At 39.3% G+C, this 17,874-nt stretch overlaps 1 protein-coding gene across 1 annotated transcript in view; it reads right to left on the reverse strand.

Moving 5' to 3' along the window:
- Positions 1-17,874, reverse strand: part of abca12 (ATP-binding cassette, sub-family A (ABC1), member 12) — a 92,879-nt gene that overhangs the window by 30,166 nt on the left and 44,839 nt on the right. Inside the window, exons 34-48 of the mRNA XM_017707317.2 lie at positions 16,046-16,346; positions 15,390-15,504; positions 13,065-13,394; positions 11,746-11,815; positions 11,498-11,632; positions 10,782-10,943; positions 9,733-9,916; positions 8,935-9,153; positions 7,229-7,425; positions 6,655-6,812; positions 5,719-5,955; positions 4,587-4,731; positions 3,531-3,777; positions 2,792-2,881; positions 400-499 (exon numbers count right to left, since the gene is read on the reverse strand). Of these exons, the coding sequence (XP_017562806.2) occupies positions 400-499; positions 2,792-2,881; positions 3,531-3,777; positions 4,587-4,731; positions 5,719-5,955; positions 6,655-6,812; positions 7,229-7,425; positions 8,935-9,153; positions 9,733-9,916; positions 10,782-10,943; positions 11,498-11,632; positions 11,746-11,815; positions 13,065-13,394; positions 15,390-15,504; positions 16,046-16,346 (2,690 nt within the window). The remainder of the gene's footprint in view (positions 1-399; positions 500-2,791; positions 2,882-3,530; positions 3,778-4,586; positions 4,732-5,718; positions 5,956-6,654; positions 6,813-7,228; positions 7,426-8,934; positions 9,154-9,732; positions 9,917-10,781; positions 10,944-11,497; positions 11,633-11,745; positions 11,816-13,064; positions 13,395-15,389; positions 15,505-16,045; positions 16,347-17,874) is intronic.

A 17,874-nucleotide genomic window follows, 5' to 3' on the forward strand; every position in this document is an offset into this window, starting at 1 on the left:
GCTTGACAACAATAACCTACTTTAAACAAACTACATCTCTTGAGGGAAGAATTGTTTACCACCATTATTATTATTAGTAACTTATGTTTTTATTGCAAAAAATGCATTTTACCATATCTGATGTTGTCCTCCATGGTATATAAGCAATAAGTCACTTGAGGCTGCACTTTACAGTGATTTATCACAGGTATTAGGAACTCTGCTTCACAACGTGATAAAATCACTGTAATGCACGGCCTTTTTTGGCTTTATCGTGGAATATAGCAGTTTTTTACCTTCCCCATGCCTCCTGCTAAGTTATATCAGGTGTTTATATCACCAAACAGTGCTGTATAAAGGCCCTGCTGGACCAAAGCTGAGCATCACTGCGATAGAGCTCAGAGGGTGCCTCTGACTCACCTGTGAATAGCCACTGCACTTACAGCTCCCAGACCAAGAGGAGCCATTACCTCCGGATGTCCATTCATCAGATACCATGCTGCCTCTTCTGCGACACACTCTGTAGGCAAAATACATTTCCATAAAACCTTCAGAACCAACTTATAGAGGGTTTATAGCTGATATCTGTATTCCAGCCACACAGCAATACTCTGCAGATTTTTATTCCTTATTTTTGGCTGACAATTTTAAAGCGCCTCTAAGGTCTTGGCTGCCACGTGCCAACACTGATTTGAGTGCCTGTAAGGGGAGATCTATCCAATAAACAGGAAATGTTAATGGAATACTAATGATGCACGCACAACAGCGCCGATATGGGCTTTTACCCAGGGATGACACGCGAGAGCTTTTCAGAGACACAGTGAAACAGACTATGTGTGTTCGAGAGAAAGAAAGAGCTGAAGAGAATGCATTATATAGAGGAACAAAGGAAAGAGCAAGCGTAAGGACTGCAATAGAAAATGGTAGAACACTGCATGCCTAAAAGCAACACTGCAAAGAAAAAAAAAAGGATAAATCTGGTAAATAAGGCAGGGAAAGAATTCACGCTGCAAATGAAAGTCAGTTCAGGTGGCTCTGTGTGGTCACTTGCATGAAAGAGACTCTAAATTAGCTCACATTAGCTTTTACAGCTGAAGTACTACACAATGCAGGAAGGCCAAGAATGAATGCAAATGAATTTTCCAAAGACTGGTCACAAACTACTGACAGGTGCAGATCATTCAAATTCAAGACCATACATAGTGTGGCCAGTGTGGCTTTGTTGGCATAGAGACACATAGAATAACACTGTATGAATAACACCTATTAACCTCTCAAACCATTATGATTGTTATTATAAGTTAAACTTAAGACTATTTTAGGTAAAGTCTATGAATTTCTTAGTAACTACTTTAAAACTAGGTCGTGTAGTTATGAGAGTAAAAAAAGTAAACTGTGAGTTTAAGGTGGTTTTATATGTAATGAAACCCTTAACTTACAATTCATATCAGTATTTCTCACACATAGCTCTTAGAAAAATACAGAGAAATCCAGTTTAAAGTGTGGATTCTGAATTTTAAAATCAATGCTACAGTTGTAGTCATTAGCTGTATAGGGGTTATTGGTAACACTTTCTATGAATGTGACATCTGTAAGCGTCTATAAACACATTTATAATATGTAATAATGCATTCATAGGGCAGTATATACAGTATATATGGTTATAAATATGTCTAAAAATAAATTACCCTGAATTACATTTTATAGCCATGTTTATTATACATTATGAATTGTTAATATAATGTATTACAAGTAGTGTTAATAATATGCTATTCTGTCGGTGCCAAAGAAGTCATTACCAGCTTTAGGTTCTGTTAGGGTGGTATCTTCAGGGCTTCCGTTCTGAATATTCAGATGATCCAAACAATCACTGCTACAATGTGCTTTTGTTACCCAGTGTCTCACTTTAAAAGTTATATTATATCACAGCAAGCCAAGTACCCATGAGCCCCTCCCCTGAACCCCCTCTAATATGAAGTCACTGTGAAGGCCTGGAGAGGGAGAAGCAAGATAGTAGAGTGCTGTCATTGTAATTTGTTCCCTCTCTGGTTCTAACATCAAACACTAGAACCCTTCACTCTGTATCATCACTACAGTACAGTACAGTAATGCTACTTTCTGCTAGTGTTCAATTGGATATGCAGTGTTAAGTTAGTGCCAGGCTAACGGTGGTGCACATTAACAGTGGTGCACATTCACTTTCCCACATTGGGTAAAACACTGATGACAGTACTAGTTTAAAATCTGACATTTGAAGCCTGTAATAAGCTTTATTGTGAATGTTTTAGTGTTTCAGTAAATTCTTCAGTAAATAATTCAACTTGAAGCCTCACTCTTAACACTGGAGGAGGCTTTAGTACAGTATGCTTCACTTAGCGCAAACAAATGCAACTTATGAGCTCATATAATTTGTTATGAACAGTGCTTATAATGTATTGTGTTAATAATTCATAATGCATAATAAGCATGACTATAACCTGTAATGCTTTTTTATAAATATGTATAGCCCTGTTTATGATTCCTTATGAATGCATTATAACATGTTTTGAATGTGTTTATAGATGCTTAACACACAAAAACAGAATCCCATATAGCTGTTGTCAGGACAAAACCTCGTATCTCAAAAATGAACAGGAGGAGGAAAAAACAAACTTTACTTTTAATGTAAGTCAACGCAACCAAATGTTTTCCATGCCATTTTGGGCCATTTGTTTTCATCCCTTCATCATGAAATGATATGATAAATATGAGAATAAATATGGAGATCTGCTTGGCCTCCATCACTGTGACTGTGACACTCAAGTATACTCACTCGCTGTCAGGTTTGCCCATGCAGAAGTGGTCAATGCCTGGATATGACATCATCGTATTCACCAGGTACGTGGAGTTGGGATTGTTGTTACTACAGAAAGAAATGGCATCATAGCGTCATCATTCCAAGAAAAGCAAGGTGCAGCTTGCAGTAGAAGGAGCAAAACATCTTTTTCCAGGCATCTTGAATCATATAGCTGTTTACATTGCATGTGTAAAGTAGCATCCATTAAGAATAGAATCCTTGCCTCTGTTACACCCATATTATACTTGATCTATATTGTTGTGTACCTCCAGTACATTTAGCTTACAAACTGGATATATGTAGGTATAGATGACACCCTTTGTGGCTGGTTACTGTATTTATTCGCAGTTCTTGGTTTACTATTTGTATTCCATACAGATTTTCATAAGCACCACAAAATCTTTGTGAACTTGACCATAAAGCAATTCAGTTTCTGATGAAGAGGACGTGATTCACTTTCATTCAACATATATACACTGAAAAGAAATGCGTTTTCATTTTGCATGATTCCAATGTGCTCGGTGGTTGCACTTGAATCAAATATGTTCATCATCACATCTTTTGGCATTGTTGTAACATGTGTTATTCATGTGCAATCTGATGTAGAGCTGCTTTTGGGTATATGCTCATAAACACATTGAAACAGCTAAATAAACAATCATTTTTAGTTAAACAATCCTTTGACACAGATTCAGATTTATCTTCGTAAGCATACCTGAAGAAGGCGTACTGTTTGCCAGTGTCATACAGAGCTGGAGAAAGCTCCATCTCAGGGAAGTACTGTAGGTCACTCTTAATGGAGCCCAGGCCCATAGCGGCGATAACGAACAGCACAGGGAGCAGGACCTGTGAGATGAGGCCCTTCCAGTCCCTCCTGGAGTGATGGAAACGTTTCACTATCATGGCCATCACCTGCTGGGCCACCAGGCGGAATCCGCTCACTGTGGAGTTACCTGTTAAACCTGTAGCAGGGAACAGAGGATATTACACACCACGTTACACACGCCAGTTACATTTTATAACCTATCAGTTACAAACTGCAGGTCTGCTATTACATTCTATAGCTTATTAGTTACACACTCCAGTTCAGCTGTTACAGACAATAGCTTATTGGTTATACACTGTAATTTAGCTATTATATCGTATATTATATACAATATACTATTTTTTATACTATATTATATATACTATTATATATACAATAGCTTCTCAGTTACTCACTGCAGTTTAGCTGTTAAATAATACAGTGTTTTAGATACTCACTGCAGTTTAGCTGTTACATAGCTTATAAGCTGCAAAGTGCAGTTCATGGTTTAGTGTTGTCAGCAAAACAACTTGTTTGTAATTAAATGCAATCCTGCAAGCAAAAACTTTCAACTCAGTGCAAGCAGGTGCATTTCACTGCCCTCGTTCAACCTACACCCTATATTCAACTGAAGAAATAGCATATTTTTCTCTCTACATCTTACTAGCCTTTTTAAATAACATGTAGTAGTTGATTGCACCTGTTAGAGTTTCTCTTGAACTAACTTTCCTTGAGTCAGACATGTGCACAAGTCGTCACTGTTACAATACTTAAAGTCGACTTATACATATACACGCTGCATCCCACCAGCCACAAAACAGTGAGGCCTGTAAGTGTATTAATTTATCTTGTGAGGAAAACTAAACTGAGGCCTGTGGTAATTTCTAGTAATGGACAAAGAAATGCCTACTTATCCTGTTAAGGTAGGAAAGCAGTACGGTGGGTAATTACAGGAGAAGCACTTACTCGCTCTCTCTCCCAAGTACATGCTGCTGTTGGCATCATCTTGCAGGCTGTCTCTGGAAGCTGCCATTTCCTGCACTGACTCGGACACGGTACACGGCCTGTCCTCCACTGGCTCCAAATCATCTTGTGTCAGCTGCAGGAATACCTGGAGACAGATAAAGAAACAGATCCGAAGCTCTGTTTATAGTGTGTGTCTAGATACTGTATGTGTGTGTGTGTGTCTAGGCAGTCATTGTCATTAGAAAATCTTGTAATCGCTCTTATTTTTTTATTTTGTGACACCAGCAGCACTTTATATTGGGTAACTATGACAAATCCAAAAAAGTTTAAAGTATTTTTTAAGTTACAGATATTAAATTAGGGTAATGTTGTTTTTTTAAGCTCAATTCTTTTTGCTATCTTTCTTTGACATTTTCCTTCTTATGCACGAGGACTGTCTTATATCTAGTCTTCTCAGAAATATCTGATCCATTTTAGACGCACATAAGAACGAAATCTGAAGGCAGCGAAAGTGAGTTTGGGTAGTTGCTTGTGTGAATGTCAGTGTCTGTTTGAAGGGAAACAGAATGTCCGTCTTTGGGAACAGCTTTTATTGGGAGGACACAGCTGTAACTGGTTGGTTGTAAGACTGGAAGGATGGAAGCGTTGAATTGGAAGTACAAACAAATTACAAAATAAATATATAATTGATGTTATTAGTGTTTCAATGTTTTGTGTAATTGCTTTGTTAAATATGTTACCTGTGTTGACAAGTGCTGCTGACGGGTGAACATCTTGTAATTAATTGCTGTTTTAAATGGAAACTGAATTAAGGAAAGGTTGGTTTCTGACTTTGGCACAGAGCTGTGTGTAAATTTGTTGTGGTGGATGTGCTTCTATGCTTGTAGACATCCATATACATCCATCTGTGCCATCTATGTATATCTATGCATAGTGCTAGATTAGCATATGTGTGGGCTGATCTAACTATCTATCAGTGTACTGTACCTGAGGAGAGAGACACACACACACACACACACACACACACACACACACACACACACATATATATATATATATGTGTGTGTGTGTGTGTGTGTGTTTTGTGTTTTTGCATATGCATCCATCTGTCAGTGTTTTAAATGTATCTCACCTCTTCTAGGGTCGTGTCTGATATGCCATAGCAGCCCAGCTGTAGAGCGTTCAGATTCCTGTCCAGGCCAGTAAGCAGTGAACGGTAGGCAGATGCATTCTGGGAGCTGTAGGCAGGAAGAGAGTAGACCATATCTCCCATCTCTCCCTCTTTCTGTTGAGCCTCAGGCATATGTGAGTGAATGAAAGCTTTCACCTCTTCACTGTCAAATTTCTCCTCAGAATCAAGCGCCTGGACCTGAGGAAGCGGAGGAAAACAAACCCAATTCACTGGAGCAATGATACTTATCATGAAGAAGAGGTGAAACATACATTCCTCATGGAGGAAGTTCTCAGATATTCTACAGAACATGGTTTGCAGCACTGATCTGGCATAAAACATCTGAGACTACAGCAACACTGATTCGTCTAGAAGTAGGTGCAAACACTCACTACTACACTACGCTTTAATGTTTTGGTTCATGGGAAAAATAAATTTGCACAAATCTTACTTTACACCAAATGTAGCTGAGCAAACAAGATATGTTTGGTGTCTGTTCGCTTCTTTGGTTTTGTTAAAAGGTTGATGTAGATAACTAGGAATGCCCAATTGATTAGTACATGTTTTCCTTTTGCTGAGGAATCTCGAGTAGACTTGACATGGTTCTGCATAGCTTTATCATTTAAAAGACACAATTCAGCTTTTTCTGTAAACTGTCTCTACGTCTGCATTTTTTTTTATGCACCAGTTTGTGGGAAAGCATAAAATTAACCAATAACATCATGTTTCATGTTCCTCTCTCACATTTACCAGCTATCAATGAGTGAAACTGCTCAGCTTGTCCAGAGACCCTCCCTGATCCCATGTTTCACTCAGAAATATGTCATGGCATGGAAGGAAAACATGCTATTATTTTTTAATCACATTAACTTTAAGTGTATACATTCAGCACAGAACCTTCTTGGTGAGGGTGAGGTTGTAGCCCTTAGCTAGCTTGTCTTTCAAGTAGAATGGCGATCCGCAGCACTTGAGGCCTCCCCGCTCCAAGAAAGCGATGCGGTCACTGAGGACCTCAGCCTCGTCCAGGTGATGAGTGGACAGTATGACTGTGCGTTCTAGACACACAAAAAATGCACAAAGTCTAGTCAGAAACTGTAGAGAATGAAAAACTGCAGGGAAGAAAGTCCCTTTGAATGTAGAGCAAGACACATCAAATCCAACCACTTTTTCCAAGTTTTAAATCCCTTATAGGGGCAAACTGTCTCTGTCTTAGAAGCACATAATTAAACATCAGAAACGTGAGCAGCGAAAGCATTGCGGATAACAATCGCTCATTACTACATCTGCTGAGGCATTTCCCCCTTCTTGTTTCCTCTACGGCCGCACGCACCTTGAGAAAATCCATTAGCGCTTAATTAAATTTTGAGATGGCATGTCAGAAACCCGATAAGAACAAAAAGCCTGCTGGGTTCACCAGTGTTTTATGCTCTCTCTCTCTCTCTCTCTCTCTCTGTAGATTTCTCTCTTTTACCCTGCTTATGCTGTAGGATGATTTCCCAGATGCTTCGACGTGAGCAGGGGTCCACGCCCGTCGTGGGTTCATCCAGTACCACAAGACGAGAGCCGCCGATGAAAGCGATGGAAATGGACAGCTTCCTCTTCATGCCTCCTGACAGCATCCCCACACGCTTGTGACGATGGGAGTACATTCCTGTCTCCTCCAGAATCCTGAGAACATGGGAGAAAAATGTGTTCAAAGATGATCAATATATGATGTCCATATGGGACTAAACTGATTTGTTAACACTGATTAGATCAGTGGTTTTCAATTCAGTCCTCCAGTGTAATTTTTTATTCTCTTTGTGCTCAGCCAGATAATCATGAGTTGTCCACATTTTCAAGGAGTGCAATACAAGCGGTGGAAACGAGCTCTCTTTGCAGGGTGGCGGGCTACACTCTATTTGATAGGGTGAGGAGCTCGGCCATCCGGGAGGAGCTTGGAGTAGAGCTGCTACTCCTCCGCATTGAGAGGAGTCAGCTGAGGTGGTTCGGGCATCTGATTCGGATGCCCCCTCTATGCCTCCCAGTGGGGGTGTACCAGGCACAGCCTACCGGGACAAGACCCCAGGGTCGTCCTAGGACAAACTGGAGGGAATACGTCTCCAATTGGCCTGGGAGCGGCTTGGGGTCCCCAGGAATGAGCTGGAGGTAGTTGCAAGGGACAGGGTTGTCTGGGATTCTCTGCTCTCTAAACTGCTACTGTGACCTTATCTGGACTGAGCAGTTAATGATGATGATGACGACTATAACTGCCCACACTTTCAAGAAGTGTCCTGGCCTATAACTAGATTTCGTTATGTTGTTTGTAGTGTTGTGCTCTGCTCTGTAGTGCAGCATTATATTCCTCAGCCTCACTGGTATGACAGAATTATCCATTTTACATTGTTTTTTTGTTTTCATTCAACAGTGTTCTCTCATTACCATATCCAGCATGCATTGTGGAAAAACATCATACAAACAATGGGAATCTCTGTGGTGTCAACCTATCCTGACTGCTAGCCTAGTCACTGAACTACAGGCTAGCAAATAAAGCTAGCACGAGTGCAGCTCTTACCTGAATCATTCAATACAATAGTAAGGAAAACAGCAATTAGTGTTTTATTCAGCACAAATTAGATACCGGAAACAAGTTTTTAACACTTTCAGCCAGAGAAAAGCCAGACTCGGATCAGATATCTCAATAGCCAGGTAGCAAGCTAAAGGTACAGATAGCCAGGCTGCTAGCTTTAGCTTTTAGCTTGTTGCTCTCCTTATTTGATGAGTCATTTCTGTCATTTGAATAATCCATTCTCTATTTTGAAATCCATCTCCTCAAATCAGTTGTAGTTTTTTAAACAGCCCTCCAAGTTTCAGGATATGTCATCAGAAGAGTATTTTCCTAGTCTTCAAACCTGAAAATCCCACTTTAGAGAATTCCGTGGAACTATGCACTATGGCCTATGGTTTCTATTTTGGAGATGCAAGGTTTGTTATGATAGCAACTACGTGTACTAGTGATAAAAATAGTAAGTTACATTAGTCGAGGTGGACTTGGGGGTCCCCGAGGACCAAACCGAAAATCTAGAATTAGCTGTAATATAATTTTTTACTAGTCCTCTGTTAGGTTAAATATGAAGGCTGATTCAGAAGAAAGCACCCCGAATGTGTTGTACCATTCTGTCCCTATAGACTACATACCTGTGAACTTGTTGACGCAGTTCCTGCTTCGTCCAGTGAGGGGCTTTGATCTGACCATACAGCAACAGGTGCTCCTTAGCAGTCAGGTGGTCGAAGAGGACGTCATACTGCATACATACACCCATCTCCTTCCGTACATCATCAATAAACGTCTGCATGTCTTTCCCATAGACCTCAATCGAGCCAGAGGAGGGGGCAAACAAGCCAGTGAGGAGTGACCTAAAGCAAGAGACAATTACATGTTCTCAATACATAGATAACAAAAAAGCACTTAAAGGCGGTCAATAAATATCAATTTCTGCAAATTTCAGGTTCTACTTTTAAATTGCAACATATTGAAAAAAATTAATTAATTAAATGTACCACAACTTTCACACAGGTCACATTTTATGTTTTATTAAACAGTAATAAACAGAAAATCAACAAAATAATCAATAAATCATAATCGCAAGGATAAGCTAAATCAATGATCTTCTACTACCAATCTAGTACTAGTAGCACTATTATAGTATTAGTAGCCTTAATTAATACTTAATTAACAGTTGAATATGGATGGATGGATGGATGGATGGATAATCAGAGCCTTGTAGATAAAATATTATAACTGTTGATTTGAAAGCCTTATTGTAAAGTATTACTAATATTTACAATGTTTACTGTTACCAATATTTACCTCTTGCAATTATAATATGAAATATGTAAATATAACCTATGAAATATGAAAGAGAATTAAAAACAAAATAACTTCATTTCTTTCATGCAGCACCTGGTGAAACAGACAGTTATGTGCTCTCTTACATGGTGGTGGTCTTTCCAGCTCCATTGTGGCCGAGCAGTGAGGTGACATGACCCTCATAGAAGGACAGGTTCAGGTTTTCAATGGCTTTCCTTCTGCCGTAAGTCTTGGTCAAGCCATGGAGTGAGACGCCAACTGGCAGCTCTGGGAACTCCTCATCTTCCTGAGTCTGGAAATCACCCACATCTGCAGATACAGAGGGAGAGGATGATGAAATGAAGAAGATCAGAACAAAAGTAACCCCATCCTACCGAACACACATTCAGAGACTGAGGGGGCGTCCCCTTTAATTCAGGTGTGTGTGTGCATGTTCACACGGCGCAGAATAAAATGAATCGTCATTTTCCTGGTTTAGGACCTATTTTTCTGATGAATATTGCGATTGTAATTTTAAATTGTGATTTTCTATCCATTTTGAAGCAGGCCTGTTTTCTTGGCGGAAAGGACCAGAATATTTCAGGGCAAGGGTGTTTGATTGCTTTTGATTGGTCTAACTGATTTACAGGCACTTCACCAGCTCTGCGCAACTAGTTTAAACTTCACCCCTTAAAACTTGTTAAGATATAAGACAATTAATCTTTCAGCCGTAGTGAGCTTCTTGTCAAAGAAGATTCTTTGTTTCATTTGCATTCATTTTATTTGGAGGTATGACTCTGTTCTGGGACCTCCCTGCCCTTCCAAAGCCTAAGGCCATACCAGGCAAACCATGGGACAGCAGGAGGTTGCAAATCAGCCCTCAGAGGAAGCAGTGAGAATGGGCAGGCTAAAGTAGCCTAAAAAGTGCCCTGATGAATTTAACCATATACACACAGCAGACAATCAACTGAGCTGTCGGCTGATCAGCTGATAACGGCTGGTGATTTGATTGGCCTAAGCTTGATGTCATGGTCTGCCTGATTTAACACTATGCTACATTTTTATATACATATACAAAATACAACAACAGCACTGATTAATTATGGTATTGACTGAGATTAAATGGCAGAAGCAGCTACTTTAGTGTTGACCTTTAGTTTATCTAGTTTTCTGAAATCTCCAAATGCCTGTGTACCTTTTCCTTTATCTTTGCCCTTTCTCTGGATGTCCTGCACCATGTTGGAGAAGAGCAGCCCTCTGCCAACTTTCCTTGGTGCTCTGTTGCAGCAGCAAACGAGATCAGCCCAGAAGGATGGGAGCACAGGGAAGTACCATGGAGCTGGTATGCCATATTTACCTGATGGGAAATGATGGAAGAAATACATTACAATTATAATATTTTACATCAATATTAAAACAAATACTTGGCTACAAACACAACACTTTATAAGCACGAGTTAAACACAGAATATGTTGAATATATACGGCCATATGCAAATGTTCAATCCCCCAACCCTCAACCGCCACCACCCCCACCTGCTCAAATTGTTTTGTTGATATAGGTCAAAATAAATTCCTCTAAACTTTAATACGGCATAAAGTTTACTGCACAATTTTTATTTAATTGCAAAGTTGAACATATTAAAAATATGTAAATGTAAACTTTTAATAAGCCACATTATATGCTTTACTTTTCCCCAATATGTTAAATTCAGCTAATATATAGTAATTATGCCTTAAAATGTTTGTTCTCTGCGTGTTATTTTCACTTTATCTGACAAGGGCCCCCAAACATTTGCATACAACTGTATATGATACACATTTATTTTTGCAGAAAATTGATCAGGAACAAGCAGATGGTATCACTAAATGGCAAACTAATTAGAGGTGAGCAGTGTTAAATGGGAATACCTGGGAATACCATGCGGATGTAGGCGCCCAGAAGGAAATAGATTACAGAATCGATGAGGAGAAGCCAGCAGAGCCAACCGAATGAAGCGGTGTCTCCAGCCACAGGAGAGATGTACATGTTGCTCCACTGGATGCCTGAAACACAGATGTGCAGAAAGAATCGATCAACAGAGCTCTGTTCCTGCTCTTATATGACAGGAGCTCCATGGGAAGCCCACAGACACGGCCTGCTGTTTGTATGTGCCTACCTTCTTCCTGTTTCTCGTAGCGGGAAATGTACTGACTCGCATAGCTGAAGCATGTTGGAGAAAACAGGCTCTGTGAGAAACAAACACAGCAGTTACAACACAATCTGCAATTTAAAAATATTTTTTAAAACGATAAATACAATGATTTCAATTTAATGTTTCACATCATGTTTTGCTAGAAATCCAACTAAACAGGACGATCAAATCTTTGGTCAAATGAACACAGTTCTTCAATGTTCCACAAGTAGTGATGATATCCACGATATGCTCAGAAAAGCATACTGTAACATATTGGGACATAAATTATCATGATGATGGTAAATATCATCATACAGCCCAGCCCTAAGTGAAGTTATTGGATTGAGATTTTCAGAGCAAAGTTAGCAGACAGCGATGTTATGCTTTAGGTATGTTCTTCATTTTTTTCATTTTTGATGACTTGAAAGGGGAATTCCACCAATTGTCTACATTTCTTAGTGGTTTGAGGTGGAATTCGCCTTTCCAGAGAAGCATTCTGGGTCAGAATTATCCACAGTGGTGGTGGTAGGAACCGGATGTCTGAAGCCTTTAAAGACTGTAAAAGCTCCCGAACAGAAGATTATTGGTTATGAATACAATACCTGATATATGCGAGCTTTGAGGTAGGATTTGTTTTGCACTCATGGTTTAGCGGTACATGCAAAACTATTACACAAAGCACATACTTTTTCAGATTGAACACTATTATAGCATTATCAACATTAGTCCTCTGAAGATTTAACAATGTTCACTGGTCTTTTTGGATAAATAAAAGCTATATATGTTATGGCCATATTAAACATCTTGACCCCTGGCTCCCAATACCACCAATGTAAAGACATCAGAGCTGGTAAGTATCACTACAGTGCAATTTCAATGTATTAATTGTACTGAAATTTAAAAAGTCAGTGGAATTGCCTTTTAAGTGCATTTGCCACAACCACACAATAATATGCTGTCATGTGTTGCCAGATAAGATATTGTCTGGTCATAGGGTAATATGTCATGTTACTTTTACCATTAATTGGATTGACAGATGGTATAATGTTGGCTGTTATGACTGTAGCTGTCAATATAATTAATGATAACTGTAATGACACAGTCATATCGCTGGATTTAATCTGTCAAGACATGCTCATAGCATAACTCTGTAAATGATCTGAGGGTTAAGTGAGTCTACACAAGCTATAAAGTGCATTATGTGCGTATATCAGCAGCAATCAACAAAGTAAAAATCACTGAAATGTGAGAATTCATTGATTCATAACATTTTTTGATATGAATAGCTGCATATCCTGTACCAGTGCGGTCTTGCAGGAGAAGGACATGGTCTCCTCCATGGACATCACTACGATGAAGGGGAAGAAGCAGATGACATAGATAAGGCTGCCGCTCAGCCCTGCGATGTTGGTCTTGTCGAAGAAAGAGCTGACAAGGAAGCTGATGGCTAGGATGCTCAGGCCGTAGTCACAAAGGTAGAGAAAGACCACAAAGGCATCGCTGTTTGGAAGCACTTTGCCATACTTCAGAATGAAGGTGAGGATGATGATGGTCATTATGAGGAACAATGCGCTCTCGATGAACCAGGCGAAGAAATGACTAATTGGATTGACACCCATCATCTTCATGTACTGTGGCAAGAATGTGAAAAGGATTTTTCAGTGAGATTCAGTACAGGTTAAATTAATAGTGAAACCAAACAGTATCTATAACAATGGCCAAAAATATGGACAGAATCAGGCTTCAAGATGTCTGTTACTGCTGTTATAAACTAGCAGTTAACCTTTTAGTTAACTAGTCTATTTGAGATTCTTTAAGACTACCAAACAACTTGACTGTGTTTGGGGCAAGTGGGTATAAGCTTCCATTGCCTGTTAGCCTCATCCATGCAAAACTAAAGAAGCAAACATCAGACACGAAGCATGCCTCGCCGTTTGATTATGTTTGGGGTGGGGGGTGGGGGTTATGTACAGGGGTCAACATAGCCTATTGCCTGATGTCCCTGGGCTCAACATTAAATATTTTAGCCCCCACTAATGCTACAAAACCCTCTTTTTCACATTTACTAAACCAACAGACCAGCTGAATTAGCATATTCACAAATATCCAACCCTCAGGAACTAAACAATGAGCTTCACCCTCCTGTGTATAATCCAGAGCCTTTATGTTTGGACATAGAAATAAATCAAATCAGAATTGTGAGAATTTGCCACCATGGTAGCTGATATCAAGCGATTTCTTCTTTTCAGAGTTTTGAGCATTTCTTCATGGTGTGTTGCAATGACTGGGTTATTGAAATATGAGGTTTACTGTCAGCCACAGTGCTGTCAATCAAAAAAATCAACTTTGACAAAAACCTATTTATCAATTTCAGATTCAAGTGGGTAGAAAGAATTTGGGCGTCTGCGTTTGTGTCAAGTTTTAACAAGGATGTGATGTTCTGTCATGCACATCATTGATTTGACACCACAGTTCATTCTTTACCAGGAGTTACTCTCTCAGAAATCATAATATTCAAAATCAATATTTAAAAACAGCTGATCAGAGCCTGACGGAGATGAGCTGGATCGAATGTTGAAAATCTTCAGTCCGGCCAACTATATAATGAAAAATGAGGATCCCTTCACGTCTTTAACTGAATAACTATAACGCAGTCATTTTTACTATGCTAAAAAATGGACGTGCTTGTGTGGGACTTGTAGCAAAAAGCAGCACCTCACTTGTTTTTGGGGGCTCAACCATCTGTTACCATTTTGTTAAAGGTAAATACAATGCATATACAATGATATGGCTAGACCCCTAAAAAATCCTGTTGTCCACCTTTGCCCAAAGCCACATGGTTGAGATTTAGGCACCCACAACCCTTCACAGCTCTTTAAGACTGAGTATCTGGCTGGCTATATTATATATCGCTGCTGTTGGAACAAAATCTTGTATCTCTATTTTTGCTGTTTTTCAGTTTTTGACATAATTTGAAAATGCCTGCTGGTTTTTACATTTTCTGTACATGTTGTGATAAATGGGCCAAAGGAAATGAATTGGAAAAAAGGAATTACTTGGAAAAATGTCTGGTTCCACTGACTTACATTAGAAGTAAATTGTGTTTGTCCTTTTCTTGTAAAGTTACCATTTTGGACATACAAGGTTTTGTTCCGATAGCAGCGTTATACACCACTGCCATGCTTTCTCCTCCTGGATCCCCACGAATGGTAGGGCCTTTGAAAACTTTTCCACTTTTTCCCTCCTTATAGGCTGCCCTGCATATCCAATAAACATAAACAATATCCAATGTTTCTATAATTCTGGCCAAAATTCTTAATTTTGGCTAGTAGATCCACTGGCTTGGTGGCCTGAGTGGCAAGTGCACATTTTAAAACAGGTCTACTCCTGGCTTACATTTGGTTTTTGGCCAAATTATTGCTTTAGCAATTTTAAAGGAATGTGGCCAAATGAAAAATGTATTTCTTTGTATTAAAAAGCTTCAGATGGACACCAGGATTCTAAAAGAATACAATATTTTTTTTTCTTTGTTACATAATTTTACTGAATAAAACCAAGTGGAAGGCTGGCGTTGATGACATAATGAAAAAAAATATTTCAGATTTCCTTGTTGGTTGAGAAGATACCTCATGCAGCCGGAGCTCTCGCTCATGGACGAGCTTCTTTACGAAGTTGGCGATGAAAAGCACCCAGGCGAGCATGAGCACCAGCGGGAAAGCAAAAGTGATGCTGTTGAGGTACCTGAGAGACATAGAGTGGAATAAAACAGCGCCCCAGCTTTCTCAACCACTTACTTCACATTCAACCTTAACAACAGATACAGAAAGAAAAAAAAAACACGGAGATGACCGACTGAACCGCAAGCGCTTTGTACAAGAGGTCGTGTCATGTTGGGAGCGAGAGTCTGACACAAAAGCTGGAGAAATCTTTATTACGCCCCTACTAATATTTCAAAACGATAGTGTAGGCAGAACAGGCTGTTCAGTCATAAATCAAAATAAACCAGGATGCAGAGATCACAGCATTGCAACGATCACAGCAATAAAATCAGGATATTTTCTAGCTGTTCCAACATGTATTGTACATAGAATGGGGCACAATGATTTATTGGACATTGTGTAGTTTTTGCTTGCTTGGTTTCTTTGTATTAGAAGCTGTATATGTAGTGAATTCCTAACATATGTCAATGCCGTTTCAACAATACTGTGCCATAAATCAAACGGACATATACAGATACGGCCTATGTGTCTGTGTGTGGTGAAACAGTATATATTCCACTCACTCGTCTTTATAGAAGCAGGGGTATGGGAAGGCCTGGACCTGCACGGCGGGCTCCTGCACCTCTTTCCCAGCTTGCAGTGCTATGATGGCCCTCTCAATGCCCTCCTGCAGGTAAGCGAAGCCGCGGGTGTAGCGCTGCGTCTTCAGCGGGGAGATGTACGAAGATTTCACCCAGAACGGGTTTCGGGAGCGGTCGGTTCGCATTGAGTTGTCAATGTGCATGCGGATTGTGTAGTCCACTTTAGGAGGCAGGCCAGAAGATGAGGAGGAGACATTGTCTTTAGGCAGCTTGAAGATGACACCTGAGAAAAATTATACAGTAATCATGAATGGAGAAGGAAGGAAGCTTGTATGTTCTCCACCAGCTTCAGTGGAACCCATGTTCAAGTGCTGTGTATTTCGTTCTGTGAGTGTTTTGCTCTGGTGTGTGATGTCAAGAGTTAAGAAGAACGTTATTATCATCTCATCCATATACAAGTATACAGTGGTACATATTTAGGCTCAGGAAGAGTCTTGAATGGAAAAATTATAAATCGTCCCCTTAGAATCTCAAGGTTCTATCTGTATTCTTAGCAGTTTTGAGATTTTGAGCTTGCAATCTCTTTCATGCATGACAATGACAGACACCCTAATTTAATTCTAAACATATAAAAATACAATATCAAAATACTATCAAATCTACAGATGCGTTTTTTGGAACATGTCAAATGCAGACAGAAGCTTCTAATCCTAAGAACTCAGTTACAGCTTGGAATTGTAAGGTTCTGTCTGCCAAAAAAGCGATGAATACAAACAGTTTACCTGCAGTTGGTTTTAAAACAAACATTATTACATTTATTTTTACTATTTATTATTATTTTTTGATATTTATTTCATGTTTTTGGACAAATCGTCTTTTCCTCATTCAAAAGAGCTTTGCAGATTAAGTATAAAAGTCAGAGCTATATAAATATCCAGTGCAGAGGTCAGTTTTAGGTGATAGCCAGCTAATAAACTGTCCCAGCAAGTAAGAAGTTGTCACATAGCAAGAATATATAAATAACTACATTTTGACAAAAATGTAGACAGAATATAATTCCAAAAGAACAAAATATTGCTTTAAAGTTGGCAGGCTTGAACCATTAAGATGCTACCGAAACCTACATTTCAAAACCTCAGTGTAACACTGGATGCTAGTTTATCATCTGTGTCACACATAGGAGCATGTCTAAAACTACATTTCTAAAATGTGATGCATGCTAACCCTACAAGATGCAACGAGTTCATGCTTTCTTCACTACTTGACTAGACTACTGTAATGCATTACTGTTTGGTTCCCCTACTTTCTCTCGAAGCTGGCTCCAAGCTTAATATCCATCTTATTTAGTTTACATTGGCTTCATATTATGTTTTGTATTGACTACAAGGTCTAGCTTATGACATTTAAAGCTCTTAATAGCCAAGATCCAGCATATCTTACTGATCTGTTAAAGCTTTATAGCCCATCCCGACCGCATTGTGCAGTTGAGGCAGGCTTATTGCAAACTCCAAGGATCTCCTACAGCTCAGTTGGTGGAATTTCATTTTTCATATAGCTCTTAAACTCTGGAATAGCATTACAAAGAATATTAGGCTTAATGGATGTTTTTAAATCCAGATTATAAACATATTTCTTTAAGCCAGCATATGCCTAGAGTATTGTGTCTCATTTTCATTTTGACTTCAGGGCAACAGAGCAATATAAGTTCCCCTGTGCCTCTGAAGTTTTGTAACTAAAATGAAAAGTGTTGTGTAAATAAAGATGTCTAATTATTAGTAGCAGCATTAGAGCAAAACTAGTCTCAAAGCAAT

The sequence above is a fragment of the Pygocentrus nattereri genome, chromosome 6 (genome assembly GCF_015220715.1).
Source record: "Pygocentrus nattereri isolate fPygNat1 chromosome 6, fPygNat1.pri, whole genome shotgun sequence".
Taxonomy (NCBI): Eukaryota; Metazoa; Chordata; class Actinopteri; order Characiformes; family Serrasalmidae; genus Pygocentrus; species Pygocentrus nattereri.